This window comes from Pristis pectinata, chromosome 4, assembly GCF_009764475.1.
Source record: "Pristis pectinata isolate sPriPec2 chromosome 4, sPriPec2.1.pri, whole genome shotgun sequence".
Lineage (NCBI taxonomy): Eukaryota > Metazoa > Chordata > Chondrichthyes > Rhinopristiformes > Pristidae > Pristis > Pristis pectinata.
In genome coordinates, this window is record NC_067408.1 from 70250032 (window position 1) to 70268965 (window position 18934).

Consider the following 18934-nt stretch of genomic DNA (forward strand, 5'->3'; position numbering starts at 1 on the left):
ACACCTGCCTCAATTTTACAATAAGTGGAGCCTGCTACACAGACCGTGGAAAAGTGTACAGCATGATGTACTAAGTTCAAATATATGTTGCTGTTCACTAGATACACTTCACATTTATATTTAATCAACTGATTTAGGACTGTTCCAATGAGACAATACATTTCAAACATCCAAGCCCATAAATTTCAAAAAGACTAAGCAGCAAATGAGGCAGCAATGGAAAGAAGAAACACCACTAATTCTAAATTATTTTCAGTATTTGTTGAAAATATTATGTAGTTGAATAAGGCACAGAGATTTACACTGGCAACCTTGAACTTACTTTTTCCATTTCCTGCCTGAATGTTGTAAAGACTTCATTGCTCTTTGCCAGTGTGGTCTGAAATTCTTCAAATTTATCCATATAGAGTGAAAGCTTTAAAACAACAAACACCACATAATTAATAAATAAATAGGCTGATGACAACCAAGATTGAGTCACGATAATCTACTCAGTTATGCTTCCTCAAGCAAATGTCATGCCATTTTGTGTGTGTCTAAAATAAAAACATTAACATGTTGTAATAACTCAGCAAGACCACCTGTGTTTGTGGAGAGAGAAACAGAACAAACATTTCAAATTCATGAACTTTCATCAGATGATGGGCCATTGACCTGAATCACAGTCTGCTTCTCTCTCCACAGATGTTGCCAGACCTGCTGAATATTTCCAGCATTCTCTATTTCCAACAGAATTATTCAAATATAGCAATAGCTCTCAAATAGACTGAGTGGGATCACCAAGTTTCAGAAACTATCCTACAGAACCTGACCACTGGAAGTCAAACAGTTGGAGACACAAGAGACTGTAGATGGTGGAATTCGGAGCAAAAAAATAACTGGAGAAACTCAGTGGGTCGATCAACATGTGTGGAGGCGTAGGGAAGATCAGTGCTTTCTGTTGAGACCTTGCATCAAGACTGAGAGTGTAGAAGGAAGAAAACCTGGATATAGAAGTAAGTGGACGGGTCAGACGGAGGCTGGTAGGTGATAGGTGGAACCAGATAAGGGAGGGTTGATTGGCAGATGGATACCACACCCAGATTCTTTCTCATTTTGTTCACCTTTTCCATCCCACTCCCCAACTGTTACCAAGACATCACTCTTCCCCCACCTGATTCCATCTGCCCATCACCCACATATCCATCGATCTGGGTTTCTGCTCCTTTGGATCACTTTTCCTATCCCATCCCCCATCTGGTTCCGTCTGTCCATCTTCCCTCCCTTATCTGTTTTCCACCCGTCACCTACCAGCCTCTTTCTCTCTACCTTTCCCGCTTCCCTCCCCACCCAGCTCCAGGTGCCCATCATTTCCCCCTCATCTGGCTCCACCAATCACCTGCCAGCTCCTGCCTCACCCCTCCCTCTCACCTCTTTATACTGGCAATCTTCCCTCTACACTCCCAGTCCTGATGTAGGGTCTCAACTCAAAATGTCGACCATCCCTATGCCTCCACAGATGCTGCCTGACCCATTGAGTTCAGCCAGCAGTATATTTTAAGTCAAACTGTTGATTGAGCTGGCAGGGTGGAGAACAATTGAAGACAGCTAACTGCAGGTACATACCTGTTGCTTCAGCTGCGCCTCTTGTTGCTTCATGAATTCACATTTGTGCCTTAATTCAGTGGCTTCTTTTAGCAGCTATCAAAACAGGTCAAAAACAAAATAGGTCATTTCTGAAACTGCAACACATCACCTTCATACTTTGGTGGCACTCCTCCTTTCCATTCAAACAATGTCAATGTCATTTGCAAAAAAAAGTGGTTGAAATTCTCAGAACAGTGCAATTTACATATTCAATTGAAATAAGTGCTGGGGGCAGTGGCCCTTCATACTGCTCTTGTGATATGATACACCAGGCAGGCAGCATTCACAGCCTTGAGGTGTTGTTGGAAACATTATATACTGGATGCCTCCAGAAAAATAAAAAAAATTGAGAAGAAGGCAGCCTTAGTTTATAAGGCATACCTGATGACATTTTTAGCATGTGGATTCAAGGCAACTGAAATTAGGTCTTCAAATTTATTGAGAGCTTAAACAATAAAGAGTAAAGATATTTCAATCTAACCAATTGAGGCCTTCAGGTCTGTGTCACACTCTCAAAGCGAAAATATCCAGCATAAAGTATTTGGGTATTACAAATCATTGTAAACTTGAAAATAATTTTAGTTCCTTCCCTTTGAGCTTCATTTTCCTCCTGCCAGGCACCCTTTCCAAAAATGAAATGGGCAAATGACTCCCAGATCACTGCCCAGATGGTCTGCAACCAGCTGCAAGTGGTGAAAAGGTAGACTTCGATATACTGATTGTAAATGATTAATATCACACAATTGAGACAGGTTAGAGGGAAATGGTAAAGCAGCACAATGCAGCAGAAACAGTATCATTTTTAAAACCACTCCACTTACACTGGTGGTGTTTGTGAATGGGCATTAAAAAGTTAAAAGGACACCAACATCCCTTAATAATCAGTGTTTGGCTGGGAGCAGAGATGCGGAGGGCAAGGATAAGAGGAAACATCCCACAGCTTCACATGTACAACCTACAGATGGGAAAATGTTGCATTTACAAAACTGTACAGCGTTAGTAAACATGGAAAATGACGTTAACAAACTGCCTTTACTTACAAACTCCCTCTCCCTGTGATGCTCCTCATCCACCTCTTTCATAATCTCTGTAGTTCGCTGAAGTTTGGCATCGACCAGCTGCTGTTGCAACTCCTTGTGCTTGAACACCTTGTCAATGTGCTGTAGAGTGGGGGGTGGGGGCAAAAGAACGGAACGTAAACTAAGGTTTCACAAATCACTAGGTAACAGAAGCTGGTACTTCCTACAAAAAAGTGATCACAGGCACTGATCCATTTAAAAACCACCTTTGCTCACTGGCAGAATGTGATTTCACCCCAACAGCAACAGCAAGGGCAATTAGGCTCAAATGCTCAGACAAAGTAAATAATCCAATTAAAATAGATTTTCTGACTGTTACTCAGAGCATACCTGACATTAGAAACTGCTATAAATGCCTTTGCTGCTGCACGCAACGTACTGAACACATGCACGCAAAACAAATAACCTCATTTAAAATAAAATAAAAACTCCAGATGCTGGAAATCTGAATAAAAACAGAATCCTGCAAACAATTAGCAGGTCAGGCAACATCAATATCAGTTCTGAAGAAGGATCTTTGACCTGAACCGTTAACTCTATTTTTCTTTCCATGTATGCTGCCCGATCTGTTGAGTTTTCCCAGCATTTTCTATTAGCTTCATTTAAAAGACAGGCCTTTGCATTAAGCCGGTCTGGAACTACATCTGTAATTTTAATGCAAAGAAATGTCAGCTTTTTTTTTACATCATACACCAGTGTACAGATTTAACTCCCTGTAATAATTATTTTATGTGGACAGCCACACACAGACAGCTTACCAGTTAAACCTTCATTAACAATTGAGCAACAACCAAAATTTAGACAGAGTTAAATTGCCCTCAGGTCTTATGGCTCTAATGTTCGTCGTATTATTTCAAGATGCCAATTTGTCAACGGCCAAGCTTATGAAAAAGTTGAGGAACATTTGTGTAAACCGCTATACTGAAACCCAAGAGTCAGGGCTAGCTCCATCTGGTTCACTTTAGATGTTGTGTAAAAGGTGATGAATAATAATGCTGGCTTACCTTTTTTACAGTTTGTTACAGTACAATGATTAGTAATAGAGCCATACAGCACAGAAACAGGCCCTTCAGCCTAACCTGTCTATGCTGACCAAATTGCCTACCCGAGTTAGTCCCATTTCCCTGCATTTGGACCATATCCCTCAACCTTTTCTATTCATGTACCTGCCTGAATGTCTTTTAAATGTTGTAATTATACCCACCTCTACAGCTTCGTCTGGCAGCTCGTTCCACATACCCACTACCATCTGTGTGGAAAAAGTTGCCCCTTAGGTCACCTTTAAATCTTTCCCCTCTCACCTTAAAACTATGCTCTAATTTTAGACTCCCTTACCCTGGGAAAAAGACTGACCATTCATGTTATCCATGCCCCTCATGATTTTATATACCTCTATAAGGTCACCCCTCAGTTTCTTACGCTTCAGGGAAAAAAAAGCCCCAGCCTACCCAGTCTCTCCTTATAATTCAAACCCTTCAGTCTCGGTCACATCCTTGTCAATCTTCTCTGCACCCTTTCCAGCTTAAACGACATTCTTCCTATAGCTGGGCGACTAGAACTCCACACAATACTCCAAGTGTGGTCTCACCAACGCCTTGTACAGCTGTAACATGACATCCCAACTCCTGTACTCAGTGGCCTGACAGATGAAGGCAAATATGCCAAACTCCTTCTTCACCACCCTGTCTATCTGTGTCAGAGAACTATTTACTTGGACCCCTAGGTTTCTCTATTCTACAACACTTTCCAGGGCCCTACCCTTTACTGTGTTAAGTTTTGCCCTAGTTTAACTTACCAAAATGCAACACTTTGCATTTGTCCCAGTTAAATTCCATCTGCCATTCCTTGGCCCACTTCCCCAGTTCATCTAGATCCTGTTGTAATCTTGGGTTACCTTCTTCACTGTCCACTACACCACCACTTTTGGTGTCATCCACAAACTTACTAACCAAGTTAACAATGTTGTCATCCAAATCATTAATATAGAAGACTGATAACAGTGGACCCAACACTGATCCCTGTGGCACACCACTGGTCACAGGTCTTCAATCTGAAAAGCAACCAGTCTGAACTATTTGCTAGCATCAGAAAATCCAGCAGTTATCAAATGCAATAACCTTAGTCTGACAACAATATGTGCTGTTCAAAAGGTTAAAATGAATATTATTTTATAGGAGTTACTTTAGCACCTCCACTACAAGCATATCACAATCTCAAATCACCTCTTCCCGCAGCTCGTACTGTTCGATGAGCTTCTTCAGTTGCTCGGCAAGTTCAATGTTCTCTTGTCGTAGCTTTGTGTTGTGCAGGTTATGCTGGTCCATCTGGGCCTGAATCTCATTGAGGGTCATCTGAAAATGTGCTGTCACTTCCTTGCGCCGCTCTTCCTCCTCCCGAGCTCGCTGCAGGTTCTCCTCCTGCACAAGTTATAAGCACGTCCGAGGTTAGCACGAGGGAATTCATGCGGCGAAAGTGAAAAAATGGATCAGAGCAACTACTTATCAGATGGGAAGAAGGGCTTTAAGTTTTAAAGTGAATTGTCAAGTACGCATTATGCAGTTAGCCACCAATACAATGGTCTAGATTTTGCAGTAGGAATGAACTGAATGACTTCTGCGAGTTGACAGACGTACAGAGGGAGACAGGGCATTTAGGACTCGAGCAAAACATGCAGGCAATGTGTCTGCCTAATCCATCTGACTGAAAAACTGTACAAGAGTGCAAGGAAGAAAGAAGTGGAGCCTGGCTCCCCCAGCCCAAAGGGATCCACCCGACTGCAAGTGTTGCACTTGGATCAAGTTGGATTGGACCAAGCTGTGCTGTGCTAGCCCAGCTCAGAGCTTTATTTAGGCCTGGGTGAGTGGATTAGTCAGAAAGCTACTTTCCAAAAGTTGACACTTGCTGGTGCATTTATTTGGCATTTCAAATGTACCAGCAGAATTTTTAAGTTGGTTATATTTATGGTTGGACCGGGTATCCAAGAAAAATTATATTAATTATAACTAAACTGGTTGGTTTCAAATTGTCTGCGATGGTGCTTTAATGTTACACTCGAGCAGAGATTTTGAATGAAGCTGCCTCTCAGCTTTAGCATTAAGACAGGCACAGATAGGGAAATAAAGAAAGTAGAACTGAAAGTAAAAGTAAAAATCACATTTTTAGAATCTCCAATAATTAAAACTTGGAGGAAAGATGCAACACATATTTTCTTTGCAAGTGATTAATATTTTTAAGAAGGGTAGACAGACATTAAAAACAACAAGAATTCACTTCTGTGCTGTGCAAATACAGCAAATTTTTACTATTTGATGCAGTGAATGAGAGAGAGAGAGACAAGCGGTTTCTGTCTCAAAGCTCAACATCAGTTCATGTTTAGCTGTGGATCTGCCGAAATCTGTGTGTCATTTATACCTGATAAGAGAGCAACGTTGCCCTCTACGTTAGTTTATTTTATAAATAAAGTTGATGGGCAAGTGCGAGGGGGAATAACTTGAAGGGGCACAAATTCTGGTTCAACGGAGGAACTTCAGAACAGGTGAAAACAAGTCATCCCATTGAAGCCAACTTCCAATAAGGGAGATCGTGGCTGATCTATTATTCAAATCCATATATACACCTACATATATTCCGTCATGTCTTTGGTTATCACAAATCTACCTTATAATGACACAGGAAGCCAGTGAGTCCACACCAGTTGCCAAGGGAGCAATCCCATTAGCCCCATTATCCCTCCTCATATTTCCCTCTAACTCTGCGACTTATTCCCTCTCACACATGCCCATTCAGTTCCCTTTGATTCTCCCGCACCTATAAGAACCCGAGGTTTAAAATGACCAATTCAGCTAACATAAGTTGCTGTTTGTAGTGGGGAGTTAGTGTACAGCTTTGCTCGAGACTTCCTAACCAGTGGAAATTGGGCAAATGAGAGAAACCAGTGATTCCCTTTCCCATCTTGAAAAATATGACAGATGTACCCTTTAACAACAGTTAAATCTCTCTGCTTGGATGCTACAATGCAAGGCCCAACATAAAGCGGCAACAGTCTGGGGGCCAAAGCTGTGTGAGAAATAAAGGGGGGGGGGGGGGGGCAGAAACAAAAACGGAGGAAAATTACCTCCTTTATAAATACCAATGAAGTTTGGAAAAATTGACATTAGCCACATTGGCAGTTATGATTGAATTCCAATCTTTAGTTTTACTGCATAACTTTAAAAGCATTTAATCTAAAGGTACGAACTGTGTGAATTCTATCACAAATCCATAACAGCAGTTCTCTTTGAAACTTGAAAACTGTAAGGCATCAGAAAGCCAGTCACACAATGAACTTCTGGAGTTGCACTGAAGAACAAAGTATGGTCTGGCTCTACTGGACTTTATCCACACACCATCAAGCACCAGGCTCCCTTACCTTTAACGTTTTGTTATGGCGCTGAAGTTCGCGACAAAGACTCTCCAGTTTACTTCGAGCCAAAATGGCTTTGCTGTGTTCACTCTGCAGGTGAACCTTCTCCTTCACTACCTGCGCCTGCTTCTTCTGAAGAAGTTTTATTTGCTTCTGGACACTTCTGTTCTCTTCCAACTAGAAAGAAGCAATTTGAGGAAATTAGTAAACTAAGTAAAATAGAACAGTAATAATTTTGATGCCTTCTACCAATATGCTTTCATGTTACTACAGCAATAAATCAGATACCTGGCTTTTGTACCATGCACAAAATAATAGCACTCAATAATAGAGAAATTGTCTATTCCAAATCCAGGTACAGAGCTATCAACACTGACGTGCAGTACTCGCTTTAATTACTGCACAGGCAGTGTGAAGAGCAATTTGAGTCAAATATCCTAAATGCATGCAACACAACACGGAAGTGTATGAACTTAAGTGGTATTTCTACTTATGCAAACTGGAGTCATCACCTTACATGTGCCAAGTGACACCTACATCAAGGAAACAAGCCCAGTGTTTCGATACTGTACCAATTATAAAGGACACGGTAAAGTCAATAAAGATTTCTCAACTCTCATGACAAACATGGAACCTATAATAATCTCCCTACTTGGAAGTCCGAGTGATTTGATTAGAAGAACCCAGTAAAAAGACTACCTCAGCACCATTTGCCTGCACTATTCCCATATCCCTTGATTCCCAGAAACCCATCAACCCTTTTGAATGAACGCAAATGACTGATGCTCCATAGGCCTCCAGGGTAGAGAATTCCAAAGACTCACTACCACCTGTATGAAGAAATTTTTCCTCACCTAAAAGCCTGCTAGTTACTCTGAGACTGTGACCTCTGGTTCTACACTCCTCAGTCAGGCAAAACACCCGTGTCCAGCCTGGTTCTAAACTCCTCAGCCAAGGGAAACATCTTTTGGTGAACCTGGCAATCCAGTGGTGTTATTTGCTTTTTTTGAGCAAGGCCAGATCACACGCAACATGATGTACCACCTGGAGGAAGTACCCTATTTAGCAACAAGGAAGGCTGAGAAAGGGAGGGACTTGGAATGAGCAAGAGAGCAATGAAGTAGGAGGAACGCACAACCAGTCTGGTCTGTTTGTGAGCGAAGGTCGTACCTTGAACCTACTTGTGCCTATTCTGAACCCAAAGCACATCTACACTTTATACTGCATTTGCCATTTACAGCTAAAAAAATGTTTCATGTAATGCTAAAAACTGGATTAGTTAGAACTTAAGGACTGACAGGCATAGGCTATTCAGCCTCTCATGTCTGACTGCCATTTAATAAGTTCATGGTTAATCTTTTAGCTCAGTGCCACATTCCTACACCAACTCCATAATCCCTTGATATCTACAAGTCTTTCAATGGAGCCTTTACGTCACTCTTGGGTACAGAATTCCAAAAATTCATTACCCTCTGGGAAAAAGAATTCTTCTAGTCTGTTCTGAAAGGCTGACCCCTGAATTTGTGATCCCTAGTTCTAGATACCCCGGCCAGGGGAAAATAACATCTCTGAATCTATCCCATCCGGCCCTTGAAAAGTTTGTGTATTTCAATGAAATTGCCTCTTCTCAACAAGACAGTATAAGCTCAGTCTACGTAATCTCTGCTCACCTTCCCAGGAATCAACTGGTACACTTTTGTTTCACTCCTGTCACAAGTACATCTTTCCCGTGGGTAGGGGAATCAAACTGGAACACAATATTCCAGCTGCAGTCTCAGCAGGGCCCTACATGACCAGAACAAGTCTAAGTGGGGTTACTCTTTGCATCAAATTGGCATCAACCAGCAAGGTGTGGGCTGATTCAATATATACAATGAGCCTTGGATCTCAAAGAGAACCACGTGACCTCTCCTGGCACAGTTCAGTAAACTGGAATATAACAAACAGTTCTCTGGAAAAATTGTCACTTTTAATAATGTTTACCTAAATGCTGGACATACGCCAGATCATAGGGGATTTTAGTTCAATCCAAAGGAATGACTTCTGAGTAATGATTCAAGTGAACAGTTGATCTATGAAAACACCCCAGATGAAATCACCATGTTGTTCAGCATTAACTGCGCTCAGCTCTGATGGTAATGTAGGAAGTCAGTTTTATATCTTGAGGTGATGTCACAGATCCCACTGGAGAGTATCCAATGAAGGGAGCGAGGGCAAGATTGGGTTTGTCTGCAATGTGGTAGGGTCAGATGGCTTTATGAGACTCATTGCCTTTATTTCGCAGATAGAGAATGGTCACTTGGATGAGGTACCAGTTGATTTCAGGTTGCCCAGGCTTCACCAAGTCTGGGTAACGGCAAAGTTCTACAGCTGGGCTCACTGTTCCAGGGTTAGAAGAGAAAAACATTAAGAGCCCTAGGCTCCTCCAGTCGCTTTAAACTGTTGATGTGTGAATGGCAGAACAAGACCTGAATGCTTTGGTGCTCAAATTATAATGACCCATGTTAATAGTGCTTCTTGGATAACTGGGGCATAAGTCTTCCTTGCTCTCCCAGGAAGAGGAAACTGATGACACAAGGTTTTCCAAACTGGGCTTATCATTTTATCCACCTCTCCAACTAATTTCTTTTTGATGAGAGCCACATGCTCAATAAATTGGATTAAAAAATCATTTTCCAAGACCCTTGGAACTTTTACAAGAGATACAGATCCCTTGAAAAGGGTTCAGAGGACAGCTATTACAGTGATTGTCATGGATTAGTTACATTAGAGTCAGAGAGAACAAAGGGTTACACAAGCACAGAACTCGTTTAAGTTTCTTTTCCCAGAAGGTCAAAGACTTCCTGAAGTAGTTGCCATCTCCTAGATGTGAATTCACTGCAAAAAAAAATGGCAGATGGTCCCAAGGCAGCCAATATCACTCTGCACAAAAGTTTAGGCAAGAAGTGTGGAGAGACGTTCCTTGGCTGGGGTATGGTCACTACTGTGTCCTCTTATAGTTGACTGCTTTTAGGACTGGGGAGAAATTTCCACAGGATTCTTGGTGGGTAAAACTGAGCCTTACATTGATGCCTCCCCGCAAGACATTACATTGATGCCAGATGGCTGGATTTGGAACACTCTAGCTGTATTTACTTGTAACAACAAAGACTCGACCTGATCTATTCATCTACGTTTTGATAAGTTCCAGACAAAGGGATTCAAGAAATGGGCATTAACAAATATTGATGGGGAAAAAAAATCAGGCAGCTAGCCTATTCTTTCTTCCCTTCCCCCCCGCCCCCAAAGTCTGAAAAGTGCAGCATTAGAAGAGAAGTCAGTCTATTTTGCCCCAGTGATACAACATACCAAGTCTGCATATTTCTTGCACAAAGCTGCTAGTTTCTCCTCTGGAGTGCTGAGTGTGTTCAGTGCTTGCATCAGCAGCATCACCTCCTTCCCTGCAGTGCCACAAGAGAAGAGAATCAATGACAATTTTTATTAGGTATAAAACTTACACCTACATTTCCATTTAATGAACCAGTTAATGAACCAGCCTCTCGATGTTACACATAATCACTGCAGCTTTAATGAGCGATTAAAGTCATTCATTTAACTGCAACAAAAACACAGACCACCTCCGCTGCCAGATTAGGGATGTTGAAATTCAAAGCTGAAGTGGAGAGTAAATATTAAATGCCAACTCAAAATTAAGCCACATTATTTTAAAAATAACTAAAATTGGGCACTGTTTTATTAATAAACACTGACAACATGCAGTGAGCAGTGTCAATCAAAGAACACGAATGCAAATCCATTGAAATGACCAATTCCGATGACCTAATCCAACTCACTGATAGTCAAGCTCCCAGCATCCGAACTCCAGTTACAAAATAAAAACTTTACAAATCAATATTTTTCAAAAAGGGTTTTTGACCAAAGCATTACATGTTTCTCCTTCCACAAAGCTGCTTGACGAGTGTTTGCAGCATTTTCTGTTTTTATTTCAGATTTCCAGCATCTGCAGTTTCCTTTTTTTTGATTTCCAAGTTTCTGAACCCAGTGACACATTTCCCTCCCCCTACCAATTTCTAGACAATAAAGCCACAGTGACCAGCATTCTGAAGGTATGATGTTATTCATAACCAAGACTTAACAGTTACCCACAAGACCAACTAAATTAAAATACAAGTGTTAATTAATCAAGACCTCAACTATGTGTCCTATTACTTTTTGAAAAACCTTCCACAACGTTAATCTTGCCTGAATATTTAAAGTTCTAAATATGAAGAAATAGCTACACTTTACCGCTCAATGATTCTGCCCCAAGTCAAGGTGGTACATATCAGTTCTGGAACACACCATTTTGGGCACTACCATCAAGGAGCCCAGGTGAGGTTCAGCACTGGCTTCCTGCAGAATAGGACATCCCTACATCAGTGCCCTTCAGTGTACTACTGCAGTGAATATTCCATCCCACTTGAGGCACCTATAATCCATATTTCAGAATAAAGATGTTAAAATTGTAAACACTTTCCGTTGAAGGCCTGTGACCAAAAGAAATGAGAACACAGACTTTCCATGTGCAGCTAGAGGATATTTTTGCTTTAAAACTAAAAGGGAAACTACACTTTTCAGTGTCTTTGATGTGAGTAGAACCTCCACCCGCAAAGCCTTCACATCGGGGAGACACCATCACGCAGCTAGTAGAGCCACTGCCCCACAGCTCCAGTGACCTGGGTTCAATCTGAAGCTCCAGTGCTATCTGTGTGGAGTTTGCACCTTCTCTCTGGGACTGCGTAGGATTCCTCTGGGTGCTCCCCTTTCCTCCGCTAGTGCAATGGTGAATGGTAGAATCTGGAAGGAGTTGGTGGGAATGTGGGAGAATAGGCTACAGGGGAAACAACTAAATCAGTAGAGGAATGGGATCTCTCAGAGTTGGCAGAGACTCTATGGGCCAAATTTGCTTCCTAGATAGTGAGGAAATGCGAAATTTGAAAATACGAAGTCACAGAAGACTGGACCATTTTTCTTTAAAACAAAATTCATTCCTGGGACATGGGCACGTGTGCAAGTCTAGCACCTACTGCCCATTGCGAATTGGCCCTGAACCAAGTGGTCTGTCCGTCACTCTTTCACATGAGATGCTTAACAAGGTCTCAATTGTTCTTTCAAGTGGAGGGAGAAGTCTGAAGAGGAGCAGGAGAGTTATTCTCCTCTGTCCTGTCTAGTGTTGATTCATATCACGACGACACTTTGTGCTGCTCATTACTTTCCAGCTTGTCTACCACAACTCTTACTTCTGTGTCTGTCCACTTAGGAACACCACAAGACTGTGAATAATGGGATATAAAGGAGCAACAACAATGAAAATCTCAGCCTTCGAATTCGCTGTGTTCCTTATTTCTAGTCTTGCCTGTTACAAAGTTAGAACTGCACATTTCCATACTCCAACAAATCTAAATGCACGGGCCAAGTTTCTATTTTGGCAGTCTGGCGTCAGACGTGTGAAAAATATGGCCTGCCCATCATTGCCAAGAGTGTAATTGAGGCCACAATTCTGGGGACATTTGTCTGGGAGAGGACATGAACACTGATTCATTTATCCTGCCAGTGGATTTGGAGGATTTTACAGAGACAGCATTGGTGGTATTTCTCCAGTGCTTTGTGATGCCTGCTGTAAGCCATCCATTTTTCAGAGGTGTACAGAATGTGGGAATTAATGCTGCCTCTACACAATGAATTTGATGCCAGGTTTGAGGTCTTGATCTTCAAATACCCCTCGTTCTGACAAAGGCTGTGCCGGCGCAATATGATGATGGTGAACTTCATCATAGACGGCTCTCTTCACTGAGGGGCAGCTCGCGGGATTTGGAAAGTTGATCTACATTTTCCAGGGTCAAGTTGTGGACCTCTATTGTATGTCTGCAGGTCTTACATCAGCATCATTAGAACTGGTGTGGAAGCACGCCATCCTCGAACCTGAGCAACCACCCAAGGACACCTGTATGCATTGTGAATAGTAACAATGCTCAGCACTACCAGCCAACGAACTCCTAACCCTGATGCAGCCCCACACACCAGCTTTTGTTTTTGCTTTCTCTGGTCATACAGCCTAGAAGCTGGTCATTCAGCCCATTGCAACTGTGTTGGCACTTCGAATGAGCAACCCAACTGATTCCATTCTGCCTCTTTCCCAAAAGTCTCAGTCAAGACAAATTTTTATTCTTCCTTACATTTGGATACATGGTATGAAAACCTTTGCAAGAATCTAAACAGCCCACAGCTATATTATTTCCACCAATTGACATTAATTGGTACAATAGCACCTCTGGATTTGATAGCACTTCCTCTAGCCCCCCCCACCCCCCCGCCCCCATTCTCAGAGTCAAGGAGAGATACAGCACTGAAACGGGTCCTTTGGACCACTAGGTCTGTGTTGACCACCAGGCACCCTTACTTTACACATTTTATTCTCCCCAGATTCCATTCAACCCCTGCAACCCCCATCCCGCAGATTCTACCTTTCACACATGGACAAAGGACAATTTACAGCAGCAAATCAACCTAACAAACCACACGCTTTCACGATGTGGGAGGAGAACCCAGAGGAAACCCATGGTTACAAGGAGAGCATACAAACTCCACAAAGACAGCATGCAAAGTCAGGATCAAACCCAGGTCACTGGAGCTGTGAGGCAGCAGCTCTACCAGCTGTGCCTTCTGCCAGGTATCTTTTTATATATAAAAATAGTGTTGGAAATACTCAGCTGATTAAGCTGCATTCTCTTGGGAGACAAACAGTTCAATGACCTTTCATCAGAACTTGGGCAATATCCTGTTGTCCTTTTGCTGCACATGTACCAAAGCTATCACCCACTGGCTGACAGTTTCCCCTGTGATCCCCGTGACACTTTCAGAAGGATCTTCTTATCCCAGGCTTCATTCCAACTGCTCACTAATTGCTTAAGGTATCAGCAAAGATGTGATCAATGAATGTCCCTAACCATATATTAAGGAAAATTAAAGATTTCAATACAGGGGGTCTATCTGGAAATGGCATTTTCTGCTCAACTTGTCAATGAGCATCTTATATCGTGACTTAGAATGTCACCTCTTCCACTACCACCTGTTACCCCCACACCCTCACCCCTATGCAGAAAAGCAGAGTTTTCTTATAATATATTTATTATTCTTTCATTATCAGTTACCTCTAGGATTGTTCAATGACTCCAGTGTTTCACATTTTCACATGCTTCGTACTTAGGCTCATCAAGATGAGTCAACCTTTTCTTATGTCTCATATTGTTATCCACAGAACTAGAACTGAGAAATACCCAGCTGTGATGTAATGAACCTCTTTCACAAGGCTTAACCCTTTATCTGAGTAAAGTAATATACATCAGTTTCTTGTATGCTATCATCTCCATTACCACCCGAATGATTCGGTTTGCAAGGACACTGCAAGATGAGCTTAATCCTTTTACTAGGTGGAGAGAACTCCTTGCTCCAATTGAAGCTAAGTGTCTTTCTCCTATTATGATCAGCCTCCAGCGACATCACAATCCTCTTCAATGACACACCTCCCCTGTACATCCTCTATGAGAATGACCATCTGTAGTCTTGATGCCATAGTCAGTTTGCTCATCTGGCCTGCAGAGTTTGGCCTCTTTCACACAGGCAGCAAGAATCTCACAAATGTTGGTAACACCAGTGACAACTCCAGTACTACTCCTGGGATCCCCTTAGCTGCCTGACTCGCAAGCACTCTCCCCTGTCCATGACGACGAACCAGAAATGTATCACTATTCCTTTCTTCCTAGACAAAATAATTTCTTCCGGTACAAGGTAATTTTCCACCTTGCTTATGCCCCAGATCATCTGTTCTTTGACATCCATTTCCTCCTGCCCTTTGACCTGTAAATAATTCACCTCTGCATGCCTTTATATTCCACAAACAACCATCAGATCAGTATCTATATTTGACCTATTGATCTGCGAGTTTACGCTCAGTGCCGTAACTTCTAGTTTTTGAGTTTCCTCTCTTCTTACACCCATTTGCTCATCCCCACTCCCCATGAACTTTCAATTTAAACTGCCATGTTTTTCTTATCATCCAGAGCCAATATCTCTCATACCATTGAGCCTCTGAGTCACCCTGCTTTGGATTCAAGACTACTCTCATCATTAAATCCTTCCATCCCATCCCAAACTCTTCCCCCATGCTACATCCTCTCCAAAATGTTCTTTTCTTGCTATTCTGTGCCTTCTCTGCAAGCCCAGGCACCTTAGTTCACCACATTTATGGCAAAGCTTCCTCCTGCCTCAGTGCGACTCCAAAACTAACAAACCCTTAATTCATTTGCCATTTTCTCAATTTAAAACCTCAAGACCAATCTGCCTGATGAAGCTCTCAGCTTTTCCCTCTCCTGACAACACTTCTGGTTTCTAATTTGGCATCAAGTTTCCTTCCATCTATTTATGGAAACATCTTGGGGATTCCTCTACGTGGAAGACAAGCTATTATTGACACTGCTGTTTGCTTCCCGTTTCTTGTTGGACTTCTAACGCAAGTCTTTCTGTACCATTGTAATATACATTATCCCTCATAACCAAATAAGATTCATGATTTAATTCACTTGCCTTTATCGCACCACGAACACCAAGAACATCGTTACTTAAACAAAAGTATGGTTTGATAAAATACTGGCATCAAATAAGGCTGCAAAAATACTCACCTAGCGCCTTTTCCTTGTTTTTATCCAGAACCAGATCTTGCTCTCCTCCAGCTGGGTCCATTCGCATATCCTCGCTGCCAGGTATCTCCCCTCTTGCTTCCAGCGTGACACAGGTGTGCTCAGCTGACAGCAGCCTATTCTTTCCAGTGTAATGGGCCTGATGCAAGGTGCACCCATTCCCAATTAGGTCAGTGGTACTGTCCATTGGCTGCAGGACGGGCTCAGAGTCGGTGCAGGACCCACTCACCAACAAACTTCTGGAAGCCACCTCCAGCCTGCAAATCTCCTGGGTTTCCATGGTTTCACTTCCAAACTGCAAGCAAAAAAAAAACAAATTCTGATGCTGGTGGGGAAGTGGCGGTGGCATTTCTGAAGAATTCCAGCTTGTGCATGCGCTGCATCAAGTGAGCCTTAAGACCATAAGAAAGCTGGAGTAGGTAATTTGGATCCCTTACCTGCCCTGCCTTTCAATATGATCATGGCTGGTTTGCCCCAGACTTCATCTCCTCTTCTATGTCAGTTCCACACAGTCCTCAATTCCCTGAACTTTCATTTATCCACTTCCTCTTTAAATAGCTCTCAATAATCTCTATCCCAGAGGGTTGTGGAGACTAGAATTTCAGTTTCTAATGACCTAGTCATTTAAGAGAGTAATATAGCACATTTCAAAAAAAAATCTTGAATGAATTAGGTGCAAGAAGAAAACTATCGGCAACACTGTAGGTAAAGCAAAGCTATGGTGCATTGGATGGTTCCAATTCCTATTCTCAGCACCAAAGTTACACGAACTGATGACAATGAAGAACAGTATTTCATATGACATTAGCGAGGGACATTATGCTATAAAAGTTATAGAAGCCTGACTGAATTTACAACACCCACACCCCTGTCCCGACTCTCCACTTTCTCAACATTCACAGTTAAAAATTACACCTTGTTTATTCCTGTAGAAACTAAGCAAAAATATTGGTTTTATTTACATCAAGCAGCAAATGAATGTAAAATGTATGTTGACTAATCTGAGCTGGCAAAAAGACCACACAGACAAATACGACCTATTTTCATCTTTACAGCAAATTTTTAAAGGGAAAGCAGGATTTTGCTTTGGTTTCAGAACAGTCTATAACTGCCAATAAAATGCTGAAGATAAGGCAGCAAAATCTTTGATATTTTCCTTGTCCTTGGGCTCAAACCACCCTCTTGCCATTTAGTTCTTACCTGCTACCTCAGTTACAAACTTTGCAGTCTTAAACCAGAAAATTTTCCTCTGTTCCTACTGCTGAAAAAAAATCACCCACACCCCCTTTGAATACATTAAATTTATCCTATCCCCTAATCTCCCACAACCCTTTACTCTGTAGTGTCATTGTTTTTAGCTGTACTACATCAATGCACTCTGTACTAACCAAATGTAACTGCACTGTGTAATGAATTGACCTGTATGATCAGTATGCAAGACAAGTTTTTCACTGTACCTTGGTACAAGTGACAATAATAAACCAATATGTTAAAATGTAGCAGATTTAACTGTTAAAAACATGAAAAAGCTGGTTCTGGGTGTAAGGACTGGTTGATGCACTTTATCTCCAGGAACAAATAATTTGCGCACATTCTGCAGCTTTGCCGTATTTATGATTTGTATTGCTTTTAAAAATGGTAATCAGTAAACAAAGTGCTATTTTAAAATGGGGGAAAAGAAAACATGTGATTTTGCTTATTCTGGGAAACTGATATGCAAATTAAAGGGTAAAACATAGTAGAGTGAGTGTAATGGGATTTGGAAAAAAAAAATCAACGCTCACATCAAAAAGGTCACTGGCACCAGTTCATGAACAGTCCAATGGTGATCACAGTGGATCATGACCACCAAACTGCTTGACATATTTGGCAAGAGAACATAACCGCATGACAACACAGACAAAAATTTTGCTTTAGTGCAAGTCACATCAAAATACTTTCCCAGAATTATTCAGTTTTAAAACTGCACTTGAATCTCAGATTTCCAGCAAATTCGATGCAGACCCAGCTCAGTTAACCTTCCATAGTCAAACAGCTGCATACCTGGAAAAGCCTGGATTCATTCTTGACCATATTGTCAACAGATTTCAGGCTATTAGTGCAAGTCCCTGGCAGACAGAAGAATGAAACTGAAATGGCAGGTGCATTAATGGGCACCAAACAGGGCAAACCATATCGAGGCCGATTCCACTAAATCAAAGACTACAGATAGGAAATACTGATAACAGAATAGCCTGCTCCATTTAATAGCAACGGCGCTAACTCAACATCAAGCATCAAACTCCACATGGCTCACGTCATAATGCTGATCAGAACATAAGGACACTCAGTACTCTTCCTCAAACTGTGCCTAGGAAAATCGAAATGGCCAGTAGAACTACAGGGACTAGTAAGGACGTGCAGATAATGGAAATCAGAAATAAAAAACAAAGTGCTGGGAATATTCAGCAGGTCAGGCAGCATCTATGAAGGGAGAAACAGAGTTAATGTTGCGAATCAATGACCCTTCATCAGACCAGGGTCATTAACCCAAAACATGAACTTTGTTCCTTTCTCTACTGATGTTGCTTGACCTGCTGGGTGATTCCAGACAATGTATTTATTTCAATGGGACTGGAAAATGGAACCTGGCTTTCATACATTTGGTCCAAAATGGCCTCTCACTGGATCACTGAAATGTCAGCTCAACAACAACCTGCATTCATATAGAACCTTTGTTAAGCAATGTAAAATGTCCCAAGGTGATTCGGATGAGGATTACCAACAAAATTTGACAACAAACCACAGAAAAGATAGCAGCCCGGATGAGCAAAGCTTCGTCAAAGAGTTGGGCTTTAAACAGCACCTTAGAGAACGGAAAACTAGAGGGAAGGAGAGGTTTAGGGAGGGAATTCCATAGCCCAAGCCTTGGCAACCAAAGTTATGGCTGGCAACAGTGGGAGAGATTAAAATTAGGATCTCTCAAATGGGAGCACAGGGTTGTGGACCTGCAGGGTGCTACAGAAATAGGGACATACTAGGCCATGGAAAGTTCGAAATTAAGGACAAGGATTAGATAAAGACATTGCCAATATAGGTCAGCAACCACAAGG

The 18934-nt window shown here is 41.8% G+C and overlaps 1 protein-coding gene across 3 annotated transcripts in view; it reads right to left on the reverse strand.

Moving 5' to 3' along the window:
- The window catches only part of LOC127570061 (gamma-taxilin-like), a 62355-nt gene that overhangs the window by 13502 nt on the left and 29919 nt on the right, over positions 1-18934 (reverse strand). For 2 of the 3 annotated variants that reach the window (XR_007956292.1, XM_052015300.1), the window contains exons 2-8: positions 15825-16137; positions 10456-10547; positions 7114-7284; positions 4928-5122; positions 2667-2786; positions 1606-1680; positions 323-415 (exon numbers count right to left, since the gene is read on the reverse strand). Coding sequence is in view for 2 of the 3 variants with exons in the window: in XM_052015300.1 (XP_051871260.1) it covers positions 323-415; positions 1606-1680; positions 2667-2786; positions 4928-5122; positions 7114-7284; positions 10456-10547; positions 15825-16137 (1059 nt within the window). In the remaining variant the exon portion in view is untranslated. Of the gene's footprint in view, positions 1-322; positions 416-1605; positions 1681-2666; positions 2787-4927; positions 5123-7113; positions 7285-10455; positions 10548-15824; positions 16138-16279; positions 16339-18934 lie in introns of those variants that run through there. The other variant, XM_052015301.1, reaches the window with a different exon arrangement.